Genomic DNA, 23,273 nt, shown 5'->3' with positions numbered 1-23,273 from the left:
AGTAGAGCATCAGGTGCCACATGTTCTTTTTATTTTGTCAATCCCATCACTCCTTGTGGCTGTTCCTGATGGAATATGTACACTACTGTATGTAGACAAGTGATTGGACACCCTCGCGCAGCGAAATGCATACCATGAATACCATTGCACATGAGTTCCAAATGGCCACTGTCAGTGTCCAATCACTTTTGTCTACATAGTGAAGTTTTCCCAATTAGCAATCACTAGGTAGTAATATGCAACAGATGAGTGAGACTGGGGGGTAGCGGTGTGTGTGGGGGGTATAGGTGAGGGAAGTTATTGTTTAGAATAAGGGGTTAGTTTGATCATTTAGTTTTATTACGAAGCTGAAGGGCTTACACTCGTTTGGGTGCAAAGGCTGACAACAGGATAGTTTGTTTTTTATCTGTCATCTGGCTTGTTTTCTAGTGTCAGACCTGCAGTGCCCACCCTTTATAAGGTATCTGATAGACTGACTGCATCTGTATATTGTCCCTTGATTTTCAGCCCTTCTCGTGTTAGATGTTCTCTAGCAGAGTGTATCTGGGGGCCACAGCCTGGACGTGGTATTTTGACTCAAGTGGAAGGGTTCACAGTATGTGATAACCTACTCAGGCCATAGATCTCACTGATGTTTCAAGCCTCTTATGTCTTTTACTGTACAAGCAAGTGTACAGCAGACACATTATCAAAGTTATTGAATGCTTTTATTATAGACCCATCATTGGCCAGGTCTGTCCGCCTTTCTTACACCGTCTCTGACTCTTCCCATTCACCTCCCTTCCCTGCCTCTCTCTGTTAACCCATGATCCCCCATATATCTATGCCCTTCTTGTCCCAGTCTATTTCATCTGTCTCTCATCCCCCCAAGTCTCTCTCCCACTCTTTTCTCCCTCCCCCCCTTCTTTCTAATTAAATGCAAGCAAATCAATCTGTTCAGAATATCAATTTGTGTATATCACAGACATTGATATATAAATATCGGGAGCCCGAGGTCTGTCCGTACATCAGTACTGAGGTGCTGCCATTGCAGAGAGACTCCAGAGACTCTGTTTAGTGCAGGGAGACTTGTGTCTGACCTGCCAGTCTGCTAGGTGACTGTAGTCAGGGGAGGTGACAATATGGTGTGTGACCATCAGCAGGAGACTGAGGGGGCTGAGCGCTCGCAACTGGGTCGATGTTCCCCCACTGGGCATGTGCACGTCGGAGCCGGCTCCAACATGCGCATGCGCGAGACACGGCTAGCGACGGGCACTACGTCACTATGGGTCTCGCACCAAAGGGGGCGAGCTGTCGATGGTGAGTGACAGCTCGCCCTGTTTGGCAGGGGGCGTGGCTGGCCAAACTGAGGCGTTCCCGAAGGAATTCTTGCCGTTTGAGGGCGGCCCCACTGACATCAGCAGTGATGTCAGTGGGGAGGTTCCTGCTCGATCAGAGCAGGAAGCTCCCTGGGGCTTGCGAGTGCCAAGACCCAACCTTAGGGTCTCGTCGCAAGCCCTGACAGGCGCGATGGTCTTGACCATCACCCTGGTCAGTCGCTAGAGCTGTGGGTGGTAACCCACAACTTAGCGATCGACCAAGACGTGGCACTACAAGATGCAAGCGGCCGCCCTCATTCAGAGCGACCGTTTGCATCTAACGACCACCTCTGAATGATGTCCTGTTTCCTGTCAGGTAGCCAGTGAGACCTGTGAAAGGATAAGGGGCTGCATCCTGGCAGGCAGCCAGTGAGAGTTGTGAAAGGAGATTGCATGGAGCTTTGTCCTGTCAGGCAGTAAGTGAGAGCAGTGAGGGGAGGGTCTGGGGAACTATGTCCTAGTAGGCAGCCAATGAGAGCTGGTAGGGGTGTGGCTTTCAGGTAGTCAGTGAGAGCTGTTTGGGGAGGAAGTAGGGGTCTATGTCCTATCAGCCAACCAGTGAGAGCTGTGAGGGGAGGTGGCAGGGAGCTTGGCCTGGACAAATATTAGGCCCATTATATAATAGATCTGTCATGTCTGAGGTTTGGATTTGGCCGAAACAGGCATGGGAGGCTGAAGAGGAGACTTGGAAGACAGGGATGAGACTGGGTGGTTTTAGCCAGGACTACTTAATGTATGATAAGATGAGTTATATGAATTGTAGAGGATGATGGGCCCATAGGCGAGGACAGTAAAGTAAATGTCTTTATTGAACAGCAGGTTGGAATGGGAACTGGATATATGATACTGAAGAGATGGGCAGAATCGGATAAGGGCCGGTGATGCTGGATTGAGAGCTATATTGGTTTGAGACCGATACTGATGAATTGAAGAACCTGATCAGGTTGAGACCAATGTTGATGAATTGAAGAACTTGATCAGTTTGAGACCGATGTTGATGAATTGAAGAACTTGATCGGTTTGAGACCGATGTTGATGAATTGAAGAACTGGACCGGTTTGAGACCGATGTATGAGGATATCGAATGGAACCGGTATTTGGAGATATCCGATGGGACCGATGTTTGGAGATATTGGATGGGACCGATGTTTGCAGATAGAAACAAGTCTCTGTGGAAAATCCAGACTGGAGTGTTAGATGGAATGGAGCCTTGTAACTAGACTGGAGTGTTAGATGGAATGGAGATTAGTAACCAGACTTGGAACTGGAATCGCACTGACTGGAATCGTTCAGACACAGAGTACCTAGGAGCTCAGCACAGGGCTGTAACTTCAGCAGAAGCGACATTGTACTGGCAACAGAAGCCAGTCAGGAAATAGAAATTATAGGGGAGGATCCCCAGGGATTGGATGCTGTGATCAGCTGGTCTGGGAGAAGTGCTCTGAGTGGAGGAAAAGCGTCAGGTGACAGTCCAACATGGCTGCACCCATATTGTGGTTTAGGGAACTCTGGCGTGCAGCTTGTGTGCCATCAAGCTAGGAAGACACGCTGTGTGCAAGGGGCTTCGGAGAGCCATCTCCATTCTCAGTGACAAAACACTGAGCGGACGGGGTGGGAGGAGCACAGGCAGACCTCAGCACCAGCCGGGAGCGATGTGCAGCATGAGCTGACCTCTGTGTTATTCGGGAGTGATGCACAGTGCAAGCGGACCTCAGCCCTAGCCTGGACAGACACAGGAGAGGTAAGAAAGTGGTTTTTAAAGGCCAGCATGTGACAATATCTGTTTAACGTTTTCAGTCAGGTATTGCAACAGTAATTAAAATTGAGAAATGCGTGATATGTATTTCTTATTTGTGTAGTTTTAAATACCTTACAAATGTTATGACCCATGCATGTCTTCACATTCTCACTAGGATAATACTGTTTTTGAATATATATTATTTTCAAGGGATACTTACAGTCAGTCCATTTACAAAGATTTCTTCAGTGAGGAAAGAGGACAGCATCCGAATGACTGATGCACCCTAAAATGAAACAGATTATAAAATACATATTATAATGTAAATTAAAAGACATAAAAATACATATCATGTAAGTTAAAAGAAAATTAACGTGTATAAGCATATCTTATATATAAAACTAATTTGTCCATTTGTTTGTCTGTCTGGATATGCATTCAGACACTTCTGTACCAATTTGGGATTAAACCAAAATGAGGTGGTCCAGCTGGATCCTGGTCAGGTATTAGCAGGGGGGGGGGGGTTAGAGTCCCAGTTGGACCTCCTGTTGGTGCATGCTGGGGAGAACTTTGACCCGGGGAGCCTGTTCTGGGCTTTCCACTGGATGGATTTGGATGAAAACTTCACAGAGGTGTGGCAATTGGTCTGGGATGATAAATGCTCCTGCAGTGGGTAATGGGATTGACGTCATGACTTCTGTCCCATAATGCTGAGCGCGCCAGCCCGGGCGGGAGCGGCGTCGCGGACAGGAGCAGGAATTCAGCTAAGTATATTTTTATATATATATATATATATATATTTTTTTTTTTTAACCTATCTGCACAACGGGGAAGGGGGGTGGCTACTACTGGGGGGACCTGTACTGGGGGAGGTGTGGCTACTACTGGGGGCGCCATTGGGAGGACCTCTACTGGGGGGGGCTACTCTACTGGGGACTACTACTTGGGGGGGAACTACCACTGGGGGCATTATAAAAGGGGCCTATTACTAGAGGCACTGCACTCGGGGGACCACTACTGGGGGCAATAATAGGAAGGACCACTACAGGGGGCACTGGATAGGGGGGATCACTACAGGGTGCCTGCATAAGGGGACCACTAATGGGAAAACTGCATGGGGGGGGACTACAGCTGGGGGCACTATATAAAGGGCACTGCATAGGGGGGGACTACTACTGGGGGCACCATATAAAGGGCACTGCATAAGGGGATACCGCTACTGGGCGCACTGCATTGTGGGGACTGCTACTGGGGGCACTGCATAAGGGGGAACACTACGTGGGGCACTGCATTTGGGGGGGCCACTACTGGGGGTACTGAGTAAGGGGAACTAATTGGGGGCTGTATAAGGGGGACCACTACTGGGGATACTGTATAAGGGGCACTACTATGGGCCTGCATAAGAGGGACCACAACTGCATACTGGGGGTACTGTATAAGGGGTACTACTGGGTCAAGGTGCATATGGATAGGAATGTTCAGTTTGAAAATAAAGGGGGTGTGTCATGTTGACACGCCCCATTTATAAGTGACCACACCCAATTTTTTTGCACACATCGGGGGGGGGGGGGGGGGCTCCCTTTTCAAATTTGCCCTGGGCTCCAAATACCCTAGTTACACCACTGAATAATTTATTATTGGAGCTCATTCACAAAGCACAAAACAACGGTGTTTGTAGCACAAAAGCAGTTTTAGACCTGCTTTATGTTTCTATTTGTGCAAGTGCGCCTAAATTTCCACTGAGCCACATAGATGTACAGGACAAGATGGCTGCATTTGCGGAAGAGCAGAAATTTGCGCAGAAAGAGGGAGGTGCTGGGTGGGGCAAAGTCATTCCTGTAAGCTACAGTGTAAGAGATTACTGCAATGAAATAAAGTGGGCACATTTTTATTGACATTTCTTCTATTCTGACTCTGCAAAATGGCTTGAACTCTGCACCAGCTCAGAGTTGTCGGTAAACAGATCTCATTCCAATTAGAAAAAGAAACAGTTCCCGCACACAGGTTACAAAATGAAATGTATCATTAAAAATAGGCAGTGAGCCCCCTCCTGAAATTACTATTGAAGTGAGACTATGGGCCTGATTCAGAGCCGCTCGTAAGCGGCTGCTCGTTGCACATCCGCGCATGCGTATGGGTCGTAATGCGCATGCGCCAACCAGTCAGTGCGGTCGGAAAACATATGTTCGCAAAATAGCGAGTGCCTGCTAATTTGAGTGACAGGGTGAGGCGTTTGTGGGTGGTAACAGGGGAAGGTGCTTGAAAACGGGGAGTGGAGATCCGAACGCAGGCGTGCCAAACGGTCAAAATGGGCGTTTTAAGGGTGTGCATAATTAACAAAGCAGTGTCATCGACCATGTCACTTGGTTGTCTCTTAGCCTGAACTGTTCGCATGGTTGCGGTTGAAAAATCCAACCACAAGCACTGCGAGCAGTTCAGACGCCTTTCGATGTACTCGATTAATCTAATAAATAGCGGAGATGACGTATGATGCGAGCGGCCAGGGGGCGTCTTTACAAAATAGCGAGTGCATGTTTCGTTCGCTCGCTCAAACATAGAGGCGTCAACAGACCGCAAAGAGCGAGCGCTCAATTTAAATAGCCGGCCCCTTTTTCTGAACGAGCGAGCGCAAATAGCGTCCGGCTCTGAATCAGGCGCAATGATCATTAAATCCCCATCCATAGTGATATCTATGATTCCTTTGGGCTGTGTGTGTTAGAAAATGTTGAAAGTAAGCTCCAAAAGGGTAGGGACTAATGTGAGTGAAATATTATAATTAGAAAGACTGAGACCCTGGAGAGGTAAATTTGCTAATCCAGTGGTCCAAGTTCAGTTTACAGTGGCCATTAAGATCCTGCCCAGTATACCAAAAGAGGAAAACTCCTAAAATTTCAACTGAATGTAAGATTTCATTAAAAGAATTTCTATACACTATAAAAACAAAACAAAAATATCTGTATTTCTTCTTTTGCCATCCATCTTTGTGTAAATGTTACCCAATGCAAAATGATTATTTCCGGCATTCCCCTTAGCCAGCACCCACTCACATGTGTTTTCCGATGTTGGCCACTTCTGATTAATTGTCTTTTGCCTGATGCACATCTGTGCTTCCATATGTGCAAGGACTGAGATGCCCACTGTTAGTGTCCATAGATGCTAAAATACAGCTTGGAGCGTCTCTAGATGCACTATGGAAGCTTATACCAGCCTTATGGCAGGTGCAGTTTCTCTATGTGAGAATGGTTTCCTATGTGAGCGGTTCCACCAGCAACAACCGGTTATATTTATGAAGGTCCTCGGTGGGTTGGAGCTGAAAATTTAAATCGGCGCTTACATGCAGTGTAAAGCCTGGTGTGCTGTACACTGAATGTAAGTGCTTCTTTAAATTTTTAGTTCCAAATCCAACCCACCAAAAAGTGGCAGCTTACAAAAGCCGGCTCTTCATAAATATAGCCCAACATCTCCGTGCATCTGTTTGGCCACCCCTGTTACCTCCCAGTCACCGTCTAAGAACGCCCCTTGCATTTCTGTGTCTAAGGGCTCTATTTACTACAATCCGCAAATTGAATGCAGATTGTAGTGTGATATTATCGACTGAATTCGCATTGCGAATTCAGGCAATATCACAGGGATTTACTACAAATCCCTTGCAGGGACAGAGCTTGCGATAAAGCTCTGTCCCTGCGAATCCCCTCCGCAGCCTTATCACGGTATTTTCGTAAAAAATACTGTGACAAAGTGCCCGCGCATACGCCGACTGACCGTCGTTGCTACCCCCCCGGTGCTCTGCTCTGCCCCGGCGCTAAACCCCGCCCCCGCGATCACGGACCCCCCCTCCTCCCCCGGGGCCCCCCTTTCCCTTAATTACACTTACCTGTATGCTCCAGGCCTCCAGTGATGTTCTCCATGCCTCCGATCAGGTGATCTCCCATACTGCACTGGGACCCGATCACCTGATGACCGTCCCGCAGTGCTCTATGGGAGACCAGCTGACCGGAGGGGAGACATCACCGGAAGCCCGATCACCGGTCCCTGCAGTCAGGTAAGTAAAAACATTTTTTGACAATTTTTTTTTTAACAGTAATCAGCTTGCGGTCTGTTTAGACCACACAGCTGATCACTGGGACCGACTCCCGGCTCTGCTCTCCCCGTTAGAGCAGAGTAGGAGGCCAGTAACCGGGGGAGACCCTGGATAACGCCACCTCCAGGTGGCGTTATTATCACAGGGCTTTCCCCGATATTTTTTTACAATTTATTTTTATTAACTCTGGTCGGATCACATTTCCCATTACAATTATGGGAAATGCGATCTGCTTTACTAAAAATAAGTGATACTTAGGGGTTGGAGTAGAATTTTACGAATTCTACTCCAATTGCCCTGTAATAACTATAGGTGATACTAAAATAATGTGAAAAGGGTGTGAAAACACCCTTTTTCACTTTATTTTAGTAAAAATAATGTTAATAAATAGAGCCCCATATTTGATGTACACGTCTGTACATACAAAATCGGGACACGTGCACGGTGTGACTCAGACGCATGCACAGACGGAAAACATTGCTCCACTGTGTCCGACATCGCCACTGCACCTAACTCCTAATCTGGCCCTATGTCTGAAACCCAGGTCTGTGAACTTATAAAATTACTGATGATGGCACAGATCACCCATTATATGTTTCAGAAGGAAATACTTTTATACTCCATGTCAGGACAGAATGATCAGCGTGAGTGAAATAAAAGCCTAAAGTGGAAGTGGACGTAACCTAGTCACACTCACCTGCTACAACAAGTCTGCATTACATTCAGCACTGTTAGCTCACCTTGCTATAAGTTATGGAATCAAAGAGTTCGCTTATTTGTCCCGGAGAGTTCACATCCTCTTCCTTTGATGTGAGCGGGTGGGAAGAGAGCAAAGCATCGACCGCCATCACTCTGTGCACATCATTAAGCACTATCAGGTCTTTCTGTAAGGGTCAGATTACAGTACAGATACAGTGTAAGTTATATTGTTTAAGTTCTCACTATGAGTATTCCAATGTTTACACCATGCAGTACAAGCCCCTGAGGTGACAAGCAGCAGTGGCTCCTGCCCTCTTACCTGAGGGGGGCTGTCGCTGCTGCTGGTCTGGCCGTGGCCAGCCGGGTCCCGACGCCTGCGTATTGAATCTGGCAGTCGCCGGGAAAGACGCATGAGCTGTTGTGGTGCCGTGCATGTGTATAACACCAGCTTCTGGGGGCTGCATTGGTTGCAGCCCTGAGAAGACGCTCTCTGCTAATCGCAGCCCAGACTGGCAGTCCCTAGGTAAAATCTGCCACTGGAGACAAGTCATTGATTAAAATTATTTTTTTGTAGGATTCAGGGTACTGAGGCAGAATTCCACTTTACAGGATCCATTACTGGGTATCTTCTATATAATAATACTACTACTACTACTAATAATAATAATAATTTTATTTATATAGCACTTTTCTCCATCAGGACTCAAAGTCACTTTAAAACATCAAAAACAAAGCACAAGCGTTTAGTATTACAAAAAGAAGAAAACAAACTGAAAACAATCAACATAATGAGTACTATGCAGGGTTGGTGGAGCCATTTTGGATAATAACTTCCACGGGTTATATATATAGCCCACTCATGAAGAGTACCAGGCAAGGCAGCCATTTTAGGCACGCTACATAGGTTACTCTGGGTGGAATAGGTAATGCTTAGGAAAGAAAATACAAAATGGGAAGTTGCAGTGAACTAAATCTAAGGGCAGAGACAGGAGCGTATCTTTAACCGGTGCAGGGTGTGCGGGGAACACGGGCCCCTGGGTCCAAGGAGGCCCCGCACCGCACACCCTGCACCCATAATATTACTTACCTCTCCGTAGTCCCACGTTGGTGTGGGGGTACGGCGCTGTAAACGACTGGAAAATGTCTCGTTTGCGCATGCGCAGTACAGGGAAAATGTCCGCCACGGCCATTTTCCCTGTGACCTGTGCATACATTATAGACTCTGGGCACACTCTAGTGCCCAGAGTCTATAACTCCGGTGCTGGCCGCGCACAGCTCAGTGCACTGCCGGGCGGAGAGGAGGGGGCCCGTGTCGGAGATTGCACACGGGCCCCCTCCTCTCTAGAAATGCACCTGGGCAGAGACCTTGCATAACCAGCAGATCCACATATTTTTCATCCCACTCACGTGCGTGCCAGGTAAGGTGGCCATCTTAGGTGCACTACGAAGGTTACAGTGTGTGAGATATCATTCAAGGAACAAACACGGGTCACTGAAACATGTGTGGTGTGATATGCACGCATGAATAGATTCACTAATTGCTCATCCTGCCTATGACAGCACCATTAGAGGCAGCCATCTTGGGCGCACTGCGTAGCTTACATCTGGCAGGATGTGAAACTTGTACAAGTATTACATCCAGGTGGAAAAAAATAAGAGGCTAAATACAGAGGCAAAAATTACAGTATTAATACAAGGGTGACAGCAGTATAACATATATGGAAAGGTTAATCTAAACTTAAGAGGAAAAAAACAACGAATAGAGCAAAATTACACCAAGCTTCATGATTTGGTGACCACAACCCCTTAACCAAACTGCTCCCTAAACCAAACTAAGCCTCATAGCAAAATTTGAGGTAGAGTCCATTGATAATTACTAGTACACTAGAGGCCCCTGCTCTGCTCTTCTGAGCATACAAGGAGGCTAGCACATGTGCAGAAAAGCTCTATTTAAAGCCTGGCTTGGGACTTAGCTACTCTTGCATACTCAGAAGAACAAGGGAATCAGGAGAGTGGATTGGAATTGCTGGGCTCTGTCCTAAATCTTGCCCCGCCAAACCGGTTTCCACCCCTGCCAGTAGTCCTCTAGATGGACTTAAATCTAAATCGACCTCTATATAAAATTTTATACAAGGAAAACATATTGTATATCTAATGATTTTATAGTCCATTTTACCTGTTACAAAATCTATATGGGGTGTGCTCTTGATATACAACATATCTTCATATTGTAGTAACCTGGACTAAGTTAATTAAATTTTTCTCATCATGAAATTAATTTAGGACAGGTTTCTGCAATAGGTACCTGCAATAGGCAAATATGCACAAAGTTCAAGAGTAGATCATACTGTATAGTGCTGCTTGGAATAGGACATATAGGGGACTGTTGAATGAAATATGTTATATTTGAATTTACAGTGAACCTTTCCAAATTGATTCACTAACTGATCTTGCAGGTCCCAGTCCAGTGCTGTAGATCTGAGTATATGCACAACCCCTGATAACAAAGCCTCTCATTAGACATCAGTAAAATGCACTTGCATACTGTAAGAAATCAATGTACAATATCTCACTTTCATCAAGATTATAGAAAGTTTTTTGTTTATGTAACTTAGTTATAACAGCTATACAATTCTCTTTTCCAGTCTGAAGACCTGGCCCCAACCCTACACTGGCCACTAATCACTGGTTCCAATCAAATAGTTGTCAATATTGTAGCACAAAGTTAATGAAAGTGCACAGCTTTCCTTCTTTGCCTCGAAACCAATTTATTTTACTCCTTGATATGAGATAGACTATAAGCAACATACTATGTTCCAGGTGGGTTCTGCAAAGTCTGCTCCCAAATATTCCACATAATTGGCAAAACCTTCATTCAGCCAAAGATCATTCCACCATCGAATTGTCACAAGATTCCCGAACCACTAAAATAGTTGCAAAATGTAAAGAATTAACAAAATTTACCAAAGTCGATCTGTTAAGCATTTTAAAGAACCTAGCAATATTTATGCATCCAGTTTGCAATGTGTCTTTATATCCAGACATATCATGCTTCAGAAAATTATCTGTAAATCGGTATCCCCTCCTCTCTGTCTTTTATTGTCTTCTATCATACTTAATTTAAATTAGCTGTTGGTGTGGACTGTCCAATGGGCTGTATAGTCTATGGGGTATATTTACTAAAGTGCAAGTTTTTAGAAGTGGAGATGTTGCCCATAGCAACCAATCAGATTCTAGCTATTATCTTCTAGAAGGTGCTAGATAAATCTTAAGTAGAACCTGATTGGTTGCTATGGGCAACATCTCCACTACGGCACTTTAGTAAATATACCCCTATGACAGTAATCTCATATGATCATTATTAACCATTATACTGAAAGTTTGATAATGTCACCTAAAATGTCCCTGAAAAACATATAGCAAACTCCAGTATTTATGAAATTCTCTCAATAATAACAGGAAGTACTAATATTCAGAAGCACTACTAAGTATTGTGGGTGGCTACTCTGCTACAATAAACTAAGGCTGGGAACACACTAGACGATGTGTACCCAGTCCGACATCTGCAGCGACGGGACCCGCAGGGGAGTCGGCATCAGGAAGTGCATACACACTTGCTGATGTGGGCACTGACGTAGTGATGGCGGGAGCCATGCTGCATTCGACAGCATGGCCCTCACTAATGACATCCCAGGTCGCACCTGCATGTAGGGCAGGCGGAGGATGTTGCTGACGACCCGTGGGAGTGCGCATCGTCAGCGACATAGCGGGTACACACTAGACGATGTACCTGATATTGATATGTTGGTCCTATCCGCCGGATCGGATGACATATCGTCTAGTGCACAGGTTCTCAAACTCTGTCCTCAGGACCCCAAACAGTGCATGTTTTCCAGGTCTCCTCACAAAATCACAACTGAAATAATTAGCTCCACCTGTGGATCTTTTAGATTATGTAGGTGAGTAATGAGTACACCTGTGCTTCTGCTGGGTGACTTGGAAAATGTGAACTGTGTGGGATCCTGAGGACCTGGTCTAGTGCAGTGGTCCTCAAACTCGGTCACATTTTCCAGGTCACCCAGCAGGTGTACAGGTGTATTCATTACTCACTGACACATTTTAAAAGATTCACAGATAGAGCTAATGATTCTGTGAGCAGACCTGGAAAACATGCTCTGTTTGGGGTCCTGAGGACCAAGTTTGAGAACCTGTGGTCTAATGTGTACCCAACGTAAATGTTACCCTGCTGGTGTGTCTACTGATTTAATTTCTAATCTCATCTTATAATATGATAAAAGTGGCTATCTTTATGCAAATGTGTAAAGAAAAGTGACTATATAAGTAGAATATTGTCAGGAATATATAGAACACACAATATATATCTTATGTTCTTTTATATGTTATCTGTTCAAATAGTGTAATAATGTGGAGTTGACAGTTTGGCATATGATAACATTTATTACTCAGTAAGGAACAATTCACATTAACATACCTTCCTTGAATACATGGTTTAAAAAATCCCATTGAATCAATGTACAGAGGGCCTGATTCAGACCCGCTCGTGAGCGCTGAGCGCTCACAAGCGGGTCGATGTTGCCCAAGTACACCTGCGCACGACGGAGGCTGCTCCGTCGTGCGCATGCGTGAGACCCGAATAACGACGGCCAAGCCATCGTTGTGGGTCTCGCACCAAAGGGGGCGTGCTGTCGATGGTGATTGACAGCACGCCCCCTTTGGTGGGCGTGCCGGGGGCGTGGCTGCCCAGACGGAGGCGTTCCCATGGGAACGCCTACCATCTGGGGCCGGCCCCACTGAAAGCACTAGTGATGTCAGTGGGAGTGCTTTTGGCTCTGATAGAGCCAAAAGCACTCCAGGGCTTGCGGCAGCGAGACCCTACCGCAAGGGTCTCGTCGCAAGCCCGATGGTCGCGATGGTCTTGACCATCACGATCATCATTTTGGACGCTCGCTATAGCTGTGGGTGGTCACCCACAGCTATGCAAGCAGCCAGGAGGCCGCTCCAAAAAGGAGCAGGGATGGCCCTGATTCAGAGAGAGCGCTCTGTCAGAGCGTCCGGCTCTGAATCAGGGCCAGAATCCTTGAGAGCATTGCAAACTAAAGTTGTATGTTAGCTGTATATTCTTTGCTGGAGCCCAAAATGACATAGCATTGCCAATAGGGTTATCGTTTTCTGGCATCTAACAGGGTTATCATTTTCTGGTATCTAACATTTATTTATTATATACAATACTGTGCAAACGTTTTAGGCAGGTGTGGAAAGAAATGCTGCAAAGTAAGAATGCTTTCAAAATAGAAGTGTTAATAATTTTTTTTTATCAATTAACAAAATGCAAAGTGAATGAACAGAAGAGAATCTAAATCAAATCAATATTTGCTGTGACCACCCTTTGTCTTCAAAACAGCATCAATTCTTCTAGGTACACTTGCACAAAGTCAGTGATTTTGTAGGATTATATTCAGTTGTATGTTTAGCCAATCATCCCAAGCAGGTGAAATGATCATAATTTTCATATGTAGATTGAAACAGAGTCATTAACTGAAACAAAAACAGCTGTATAGGAGTCTTAAAACTGGGTGAGGAACAGCCAAACTCTGCTACAAAGGTGAGGTTGTGGAAGACAGTGTCATGTCACAGGTCATATACCATGGCAAGACTGAGCACAGCAACAAGACACAAGTTAATTATACTGCATCAGCAAGGTCTCTCCCAGGCAAGGATTTCCAAGCAGACTGGGGTTTCAAGATGTGCTCTTCAAGCTCTTTTGTAGAAGCACAAAGAAACGGGCAACGTTGAGGACTGTAAACGCAGTGGTTGGCCAAGGAAACTTAGTGCATCAGATGAAAGACACATCATGCTTACTTCCCTTCGAAATCGGAAGATGTCCAGCAGTGCCATCAGCTCAGAACTGGCAGAAACCACTGGGACCCAGGTACACCCATCTACTGTTTGGAGAAGTCTGGCCAGAAGTGGTCTTCATGTAAGAATTGTGGCCAAAAGCCATACTTTCTACGTAGAAACAAGGCCAAGCGACTCAACTATGCATGAAAACATGGGAACTGGGGTGCATAGAAATGGCAGCAGGTGCTCTGGACTGATGAGTCAAACTTTTTTATATTTGGCTGTAACAGAAGGTAGTTTGTTCGCCGAAGGGCTGGAGAGCGGTACAATAGTGTCTGCAGGGAACAGTGAAGTATTGTAAAGGTTTCTTGCAAGTGTGGGGCTGCATTTCAGAAAATGGAGTTGGGGATTTGGCGAGGATTAATGGTGTCCTCAATGCTGAGAAATACAGGCAGGTACTTACCCTTCATGCAATACCATCAGGGAGGCGTCCGTGTGGCTCCAAACTTATTCTGCATCAGGACAACAACCTCAAACATACAGCCAATGTCATTAAGAAGTATCTTCAGCGTAAGGAAGAACAAGGAGTCCTGGATATGATAATATGGCCCCCCAGAGCCCTGATCTCAACATCATCAAGTCTGTCTGGGATTACATGAAGAGCCAGAAGGATTTGAGCATGCCTACATCCACAAAAGATCTGTGGTTAGTTCTCCAAGATGTTTGGAACAACCTCCCTGCCGAGTTCCTTCAAAAACTGTGTGCAAGTGTACCTAAAAGAATTGATGCTGTTTTGAAGACAAAGGGTGGTCACACCAAATATTGATTTGATTTAGATTTCTTTTCTGTTCATTCACTTTGTATTTTGTTTATTGATAAAAATAAACTATTAACACTTCTATATTTTAAAGCATTCTTACTTTGCAGCATTTTTTCCACATCTGCCTAAAACTTTTGCACAGTACTGTATATTTAGCAATTTTGGTGGAAAACTTGGTCAGTAGTAGCTCATATAGCAGATGCTTCTGTAATATTAAACTTTTCAGTATGAAATATAAAAAGATGAACAACCTGATGTGCAAGTTCGTGAGCTATTACTGTGACCACCCTCTCCTTGTTGCCAATGGAAGACTCGTTTACATCATAAAAAAGAGCGGTTTCTCTGTATGTCACCAGTCCCCAGTTCTCCATAGCTCCTGCAACAAAGTCAGGCAAGGCTACCTGGTCTAGAATAGAGAACTCACTGTTAGTGTATGAATGTTACTTTACAGCTATCTAATACATACAACTGTAGACAATTCCTGAAAATATATAGGACATATAACATAGAAAGTATAATGAATATCTAGAAAAATAAAAAATTCTGGAACATAATTTAAGTATTATTTCTAAACATGTTTATTAAAAACAATATAGTACAACCCCCGGTAACAAATATAATAAAACATACTGTATATCATTGTATACAAGGCATGCACATGAGCTGGTTACCACATACCTAGTTTTGGCAGGGGATAAGATACGTTGTAATAGTGCTCAAAAAATTCCAGAATTGGCCTGGTGACATTCATTGCATATTCTGCTTGTTTGTAATCCTCAACCGCTTTCTTACGGCCCCAGATTTTAACCTGCAAAATAGCACAATAAAGTATCACCGATTAAATGCACATTATCCTGACACCCCTAGTCACTAATTACATGTGTAGCATAGATAATTAAATTGTGGGGGCCAACACGCAGGCCATGAAGCAGCTAACACAATACTATGGCTGGAAACCATCTGTAAATTTACTGACACTCAAAAAAAATGAGTTACATTTTGTCTATGGTTTCACATCTACAATACTTTGCATTTGAAAAGATTTTGTTAACCAGCAGAAGACTGATCATAGTTTTTGCCCCAGTCCTGAGAGCTCTAATATGCCCTCTTTTTACCACGGGAACCAACATGCAATGCACTTACTTTGTCATCACCAATCCAGCTGAACTGAGAAACTATGAAGGCCACCAGATATGTGGACATCGGTGGAGTTTTTTCAAATATTGTGATATTCCACAGTTCACTGACATTCCAGATCTCGTTACTCACACCTAGAACACGTCAACATTGGTGTCAGAGAACAGACCATGGTGAAGATAGTAGGACACAAAAGCTCTGAATATTGATGGAATATTCAATTTATTCACAAATGACCTCATACAATTATTATCACTTTATTTATGCAAATGGAGAACACTTGATAAGCTACAGTAGCTTGATGTCTTGGTGAAAGTCTGTGAAGACCAACAACGTACAGTATGTATCTCTACTTTCCATCTCCTCTACACTATTGGTGGAGTTTTATATAACTTCTAAAATATGCTCATTTAAATTTTCCAAATCCATTGAGAGAGATATTTATAGATTTTCCTACTTCATGCTACCTTTACATGTACCCGGCCCCGGCATAGAAAATAGGCTTTGTTTAACCCTGTACGCAAACCCCATTAGAATCCAAATACTGTAACTGTTAATGTTGAGGCTTCTATCCTTCCCATATCCCTTCCCACAGCACAGACAGCTGAGCACTCAGTGACTTACTGATAGGGTTCATGTTGGACAGTGCCACGTAATCTGGTTTGTGTCTGAGAGTGATGCTGAACGTAGCTTTCATTGCTGGCTCATCAAAGCAGGGAAATGCCTTCCTCGCATCAGGTGCCGCCATTTGAGTCGTGGCGATGATCCTATCATCAAGAGCATATGTTAGCTAGAAAACCACTGTGGGCGGATCTTGGGGCCACAGCTCAAGCGTGAAAGTAGTTTGAAAACCAAACAACCCCAGTGCATATACCATCAATTTATTCATGTCTACCTAAGTTTGTAATTTATTTAGGTATGCCTGTAAAGTAAAAAAAAAATTAAAACAATGCAACCTCCTACAGGTAACATAAAATTAAGAAAAATACATATTACAAACAGAGATGTGCGTCGAGCCCCGTGTTTTGGTTTTGGATCTGGATCCTACCCTGGTTTTGGATCTGGATTGGTTTTGCCAAAATCTCACCTCCGTGTTTTCGTTTCGTGTTTTGGTTTTGGATCTGGATTTTTTCTTAAAAAATCATAAAAACAGCTAAAATCAGATAAAATGGGCCTGTTTTTGTTCCTACAGTATTATTAACCTCAATAACATTTATTTCTAGTAATTTCCAATCAATTTTGACCACCTCACAATATTATTTGCTTAATCTAGTTAAGGCCAAAAGGTTGCATCCAGCAAGCTGGCTGACTAAGCTAAGTGACACAGTGGGCGGCACTAACATGTGGCAGTTCAGTTTCTAATTTCCCACATGGATACAGAGTGTTATACAGTGTGGGTTGGATACACCAATAGTGCACTTACTGTGACAGCAGTGTCGGCAGAGCGGGGTTGCTGACGGTGTCCTCAGTACATGGAATGGCAGTGCTGCAGTGCTGGCAGTGTCCTCAGTGAAGGGTACCGGTGATGTTGGCAGTGCGGGGGTGCCAGCGGTGTCTTTAGTGCAGGTTTGCTGGCTGTGTTGGCAGTGCGGGGGTGCCAGCGGTGTCTTAGTGCAGGTTTGCTGGCTGTGTCGGCAGTGCGGGGGTGCCAGCGGTGTGTTAGTGCAGGTTTGCTGGCTGTGTCGGCAGTGCGGGGGTGCCAGCGGTGTGTTAGTGCAGGTTTGCTGGCTGTGTCGGCAGTGCGGGGGGGCCAGCGGTGTGTTAGTGCAGGTTTGCTGGCTGTGTCGGCAGTGCGGGAGTGCCAGCGGTGTCTTTAGTGCAGGTTTGCTGGCTGTGTCGGCAGAGCAGGGGTGCCAGTGGTGTCCTCAGTGCAGGTTTGCTGACTGTGTTGGCAGTGAAGGGGTGTTGGTGGTGTCCTCAGTGTGGGAGTGTCAGCAGTGTCAGCTGTGTGGGGGTCGCTGACGGTGTCCTCAGTACGTTGGGCAGCAGTGCAGGAGTGTCGGCAGTGGTGGTGTCGGCAGCAGGGGATGCTGCCAGTCGGGGTGCCGTCGGTGTCGGCAGCGGGGGGTGCCGGTGGTATCAGGCAGGGGATGATTGGCGCCAACTTCTTTTCTTCTTTTGTGCTGTTTTCAATGGGCTTAACGCTGATTGGCTGAGAGCCGTGACAGATGGCTGTGGCTCTCTAAGCCAATCAACGTTAAGCCCGTTGAAAACAAAACCTCGCGACTCGACAGAGGGGTCGCAAGGGTTTGCCTCGGGTCGGGGATCCGGGGCGGGTAGGGAGATCCGAGCTGCACTCGGATCGCCCAGGATCCCTGAAACTCGGGTGGGTTCGGATCTCTTAGATCCGAACCCGCTCATCTCTAATTACAAATCAAGAAAACAAAACATTATCTAAAACAAATTGACTATTACTATAATATTGTGGTATTGCTACTTACTTGGTTACGCCGTCTTCCACGTATTCACTGCGATAAAATCCTGCCAGATCATCGGCCAGTTCCCCAATAAACTCAGTGTGAAGTCTGTATATTTTATTTTCTTCCAGTTCTTCACCAAGGTGTAGCACTAAATAATTGGTCTTCTCTACTAGATGTGTTGTAGTTATGGGTATATTTCTAATAGCGTCATCATTCCAGAGCTCTGCGGTGCTATAATTGAGTTTGTTGCTGTGGATTATGACGAGGTTGGTGCGTTCCACACATCTGAAGTAGGCAACACTTTTGCCATAAAAGACATAAATTCCTCGTGAATCTTTCTCCAAAATAGGTCTGAAATCAAGATCATAGTGAATAGGTCTAAAGGATTTTGGAAGCCGGTATTTATCCCAAATTTCGTTGGATGCAGGTGTTGTAGAAGTCTGTGTGCCTGTAGTTGTGGTTCTGGTGGTGGTGGTAGTGGTTGAGCTAGGGCCGGAGATGGTGGTGGTTAGAGACCCTCCAGTTTCTTCTTTATCATTCTTGGATTTCTCATTGGCGAAGACAACTGCTAGAGCAATGATTGTAGCCACGGCAGCTATGGCAAAGAAAATGCCAACAAAAGCTACGAGCTTGCTAACATAGAAGCCCTTTGCCATTGTGCTGGGAGCAGGTGACACAGGAACAGTGACTGGAGATGCTGGGTTTTATATTGCCTCAGTATCCAGAGGCAGGAGTTCACCGTACAGTTAATTTGTCAAACGTTAACTAGTTGGAGCAAAGGTTGCAAACAGGTCACCCTAATTGCCTATCTAAATGTTCAGCACTTTGTCTACACATTGAACAATCTAGTGATATACTAATACATACAGTACATCTATGAGCGACGATAAAAGAAGATTACAAATATTCAGCAATTTAAGAAATTAAAAGCTCTATATGATTATAATAATTTCCAGGTCTACCTAAAAATACTGAATATTGGGCATGATTCATCATGGATTGCAACTGCAAAAGCGTACACAGATGGTTGATAGTGCATACTGCGCTTGCATATGCCTCGCAGCGCGCGTGCATGAGTAAGATATACGATCACTCTGCGATCACTCACGCAGAGAGAAAGCCATTGAAGAGTGAGTGACAGGAGGCCAGCGTTTGGGGGTGGTGACAGGGGAGTGGTCTGAGAAATACAGGTGTGCCAGTCCGTTCGAACGCCGTTTCTTAGGTGTGCATAAATTAGCCACTGCGATTGCCTATGCAGCTTGAGTACTCACTGCGTGCAACGAGGTTAGCAACTTCTGAGTAAGGTCAGGGCTGCTGTAATTATGCGTGAGGGTCCGATGTTACTCGTTGGTACCGATGCGCACACAAGGATGAAAGGACACTGGAGCACAAGCTTGGGAAGGAAACGATAGTAGGTGCTATCCATCACGGTGACGGTGAAGCAGAGTGGACGACAGGTGCACAGATTACCACTGAGCAAGGTTTGTTACACAAAGGTATGAAGCATGGACAATACTGTATTGCATACTTTTGGAAATTTATGCAAAGTGTGAAATGTTGTGAGATTTTCTCAGTGCACATTTATTTCAATGCAAGTTGTTAGCACTAAGATTACATTTCTAAGGATTTGTAAGGGTGACACACGCAGATTTGTGATTGTGCTGCTGCTGCACCAAATGTTCCTACTCCACTTCCTCCAACACAATAATCACCTCCAAATGTGTTTTCCAGTACTACAAAAGACCCAACATATGATGGCAACATACCAATGCCAGGTATTAGTAAGAGGGAGGCACATCAAAGAGGCAATGTCCAGATTTCATAGTAGGCCAAAGTTCAAAGAGATCATGGTATGATTTGGATTGAAACTGCCAAAAAAGTTAATTCTGTGCGTTGACGCTTCGCAGCAGACTCAGAACCTGACTTATCCCGGATCCGGGTAGACCGTCGGGTACCCTGTCAGAGCTGGTTCCTGGCTGGGCAGGGCACAGGTCTACCTCTTGGGAGCTTGCACTTGGGCCATGTAGTCTTTCTTTTATCTCCCTCAGATCTTGGTAAATTTCCCGTACAACGGAGGTTTTCTCCCGCATGCTGGCCCGGATTGAGTCATGCATTGACTCAATGGCTGCAGTCTGTCTCTCCACTGCCACCCTAAGCCCATTGATGACTTCTACAAGGTGGCAGTAGTGGATGGGGGTGACACTGATGGTGGAGGTTGTGCATTACCCCCTTCCGATAGATAGATAGATAGATAGACTTTAAATATACACAAGTACCAGACACAGCATGTGGGACAACAGTGGCAGGCACCACAGGATGTTGTAAGTGGGCATCTGCCAACAACCCCCAGTTCTAAGGTCCACACAATTTTCAAATCTTGTGTGGTCAATTCCAAGATCTGAGGGAGGGGGCCACCTGGCCCTTTTTTGTGCTTGATCTGGAACTTCAGTTTGCTCCTGAGTCTGCTGCAAAGATCACTGCAGCTTAAGAAAATATATGAGAAGAAAAAATAAACAAATAATGGAACTACTAATTTTTGTTGTTTTGTTTTTTGCACTTGAAAACATTTTACACAAATCTATTGTTTACAACACAGGTTCTCAAACTCAGTCCTCAGGACCCCAAACAGTGCATGTTTTGCAGGTCTCCACACAGAATCACAAGTGAGATAATTAGCTCCACCAGTGGAGCTTTTAAAATGTGTCAGTGAGTAATGAATACACCTGTGCTCCTGCTGGGTGACCTGGAAAATGTGATCTGTGTGGGGTCCTGAGGACCGAGTTTGAGAACCACTGGTTTACAACAAAATCTATATACATATTAGACAATTAGACTGTACACAGGTCCTAAAATTATCAGCTCACACACTATTGTTTAAATTTATTAGTTTGTTTTATTTTCTAACATTTAAATTTTTTTATTTTTGGGTATTTTTGTAATTCTTACTGTTTTTGCAGATATATTGGAGTATGATAACTTTGGTCCCGCTATGAAATCTGGGTCTTGTATTCCTTCTTACTAATATGTGGCGCTCATATCTTGCCATCTGTTGGATGTTGAGTCTCCTCCAGTTCTGACAGACCCATGTGGAGGTGATGTGTGAGGAGGAGCAGGAGGAGGAACCTTTGGTGAGGCAACAGCAACAGGATCACCATCAATATCTGCGAGTATGTCAAAGTACAGATCTTAATTTGGCAAGTCCAGTACAATCCTTCCAGAAATTCTTGTATGTCTGAAAGATTGTCTTCCTCCATGTTTGCCAAAGATCCTATACTATCTGAGCCGTTTATACGCACATGCGTATGCTGGGCATGTGTGGTGCGTCTGCACACAACCAGTACGCAATCAATAATTGGCTATAAAACCATGCTCCCAAGGCAGACACAGCATTTGTCACTCAGATCTCCTAGATGCTGCCCATGCGGATGAATGCATAGGCATCTGGTAAGACACCTGTCCATGTGTTGAGTGGTGATAGGAATTTAAAATAGAGGGTGCTGTAGCCTGCCTAAATCATAACCAGTGAAGTGTCATAATCTGCCATTTTAATGTAGACAGTCAATCAGAAAGTACCAGAGTCTTTATAAAGTATGCTTGTTGTAAAAATCGCCATTGCCATCATGAGAGCCAGTGGCAAACACAGGATTTTTAGAGGGGGGTTTCCAAATGCTTGATTTTAGAGTGAGTGTGGCCAGTCCATGAAGAAGGCCTAATTAGCACTTAACCATCTTTAATATACGTCATAAAAAGTGTAATGTGCATCATAATTCCAGCATATCCAAGACCAGCGATCCCAGTAAGCCATTAAATGTGGCAGATGTGGGCTCTTTTCCTGAGCATTGGAGCAAGTCCAGTAGTCTGGGGTGCAGCAGAAGAACCTAGGACTGCCCTGGGCATATATGTACATATTGGTCTTCTTATACAATGAATAGTGTATTATACTGTATTAATCATTTACCCTATTGGTGGTCTATAGCATTGCACCCCTAACAGTGCATGTTTTCCAGATTTCCTAGTTGGTGCACAGGTGTATTTAATATTGGCTGACACATATTAAAAGATCAACAGGGGGTGCTATTTATTTCATTTGTGATTCTGAGAAGAACATGCAGTAAAATTCTATTATATTACAATTTCTATTGTGGTTATGGGCTGGGGAGGGGGGTTTCCAGGCAACCAGAAACCCCCCCTGCGTTTGCCTATGAGAGCTGCATGCTTCAGCCTGCGGGAACTCCGCGTCCTCACTGAGGTGATGGACCGCCGTCTGGGGCATGAGGTGCTCTATGTGGGCAGCGCCACCAAAGTTGCGGCCTACCATGAGGTACAGATGTGGAGTGACCTGTGGCATCACCAGCCAGACCTTCTTTCTCGGCTGCAGTCAGTACTGTATGCAGTGGCCGGTCCCCCTTTCGTCTGTTCAAGGGGGTAGTGCAGGCTGCAGGCTGTACAGTGGTGGTAGGAGCGGCGGCCCTGGTGTGGGGAGTGCCTGACATTAGGCTGTGTATGATGCTGACACTGTTAATATGGTGCTTCCATTTTATATTTGGTCAGTGTGACCATTTTTAAATATCTTTTATTTGCTGTACTGTATTTAATCCAACACATTTATGACAGCTACAAGCTGTAGAATTTCTTAGTTCATATTTACATATACCTATGTGAGTATGTGCATACATTATATTGATCTTGCATGATATTTAAAATCTTTAATATATATATATATATATATATATAATATATATATATATATATATACGATATACACACAAAACTTGTTTTTTTTTTCAATTATGTCCAATGATGTTAGAAAAATTACTTAATTTTTTATTTGGTATTTGTTTCCTAGGACAACACTTCTGGAAAGGCATCGGAGGTGAGCAGCCCTGCCAATCTTCCCCGCCCCTGAACCCTCCCTCCTCTGCCCACTCCCACATCCCCTAATTGAAACCACATGTAAAAGTAATGTAATATTTGCAGTACTTACATTGTAACATGTATGTTGAAACTGCACACTTATCAGGTCTAGCTTAGTGCCAGCGATAGACGGATTTCCACTGCCGCACACAAGCGGCTGTGCAAATCCATCCATCTCAGATGCAAATGCAGAAGGAGGTATCAGACACCTCCTTGCTGCATCTGTGTGATCCCAATCGCTGCAACT

At 44.7% G+C, this 23,273-nt stretch overlaps 1 protein-coding gene across 1 annotated transcript in view; it reads right to left on the bottom strand.

The window, feature by feature from the left end:
• LOC148523695 (aminopeptidase Ey-like) overlaps positions 1-18,768 on the bottom strand; it is a 72,789-nt gene extending 54,021 nt beyond the window's left edge. Inside the window, exons 1-8 of the mRNA XM_088473020.1 lie at positions 18,134-18,768; positions 16,317-16,459; positions 15,699-15,826; positions 15,234-15,363; positions 14,807-14,961; positions 10,687-10,800; positions 7,918-8,061; positions 3,317-3,382 (exon numbers count right to left, since the gene is read on the bottom strand). Of these exons, the coding sequence (XP_088329146.1) occupies positions 3,317-3,382; positions 7,918-8,061; positions 10,687-10,800; positions 14,807-14,961; positions 15,234-15,363; positions 15,699-15,826; positions 16,317-16,459; positions 18,134-18,768 (1,515 nt within the window). The remainder of the gene's footprint in view (positions 1-3,316; positions 3,383-7,917; positions 8,062-10,686; positions 10,801-14,806; positions 14,962-15,233; positions 15,364-15,698; positions 15,827-16,316; positions 16,460-18,133) is intronic.
• Positions 18,769-23,273: the final 4,505 nt, after the last annotated feature.

Source organism: Taudactylus pleione, unplaced genomic scaffold (genome assembly GCF_031769625.1).
Source record: "Taudactylus pleione unplaced genomic scaffold, aTauple2 ptg000129l, whole genome shotgun sequence".
Taxonomy (NCBI): Eukaryota; Metazoa; Chordata; class Amphibia; order Anura; family Myobatrachidae; genus Taudactylus; species Taudactylus pleione.
This window is presented reverse-complemented; position numbering and strand designations above follow the sequence as displayed.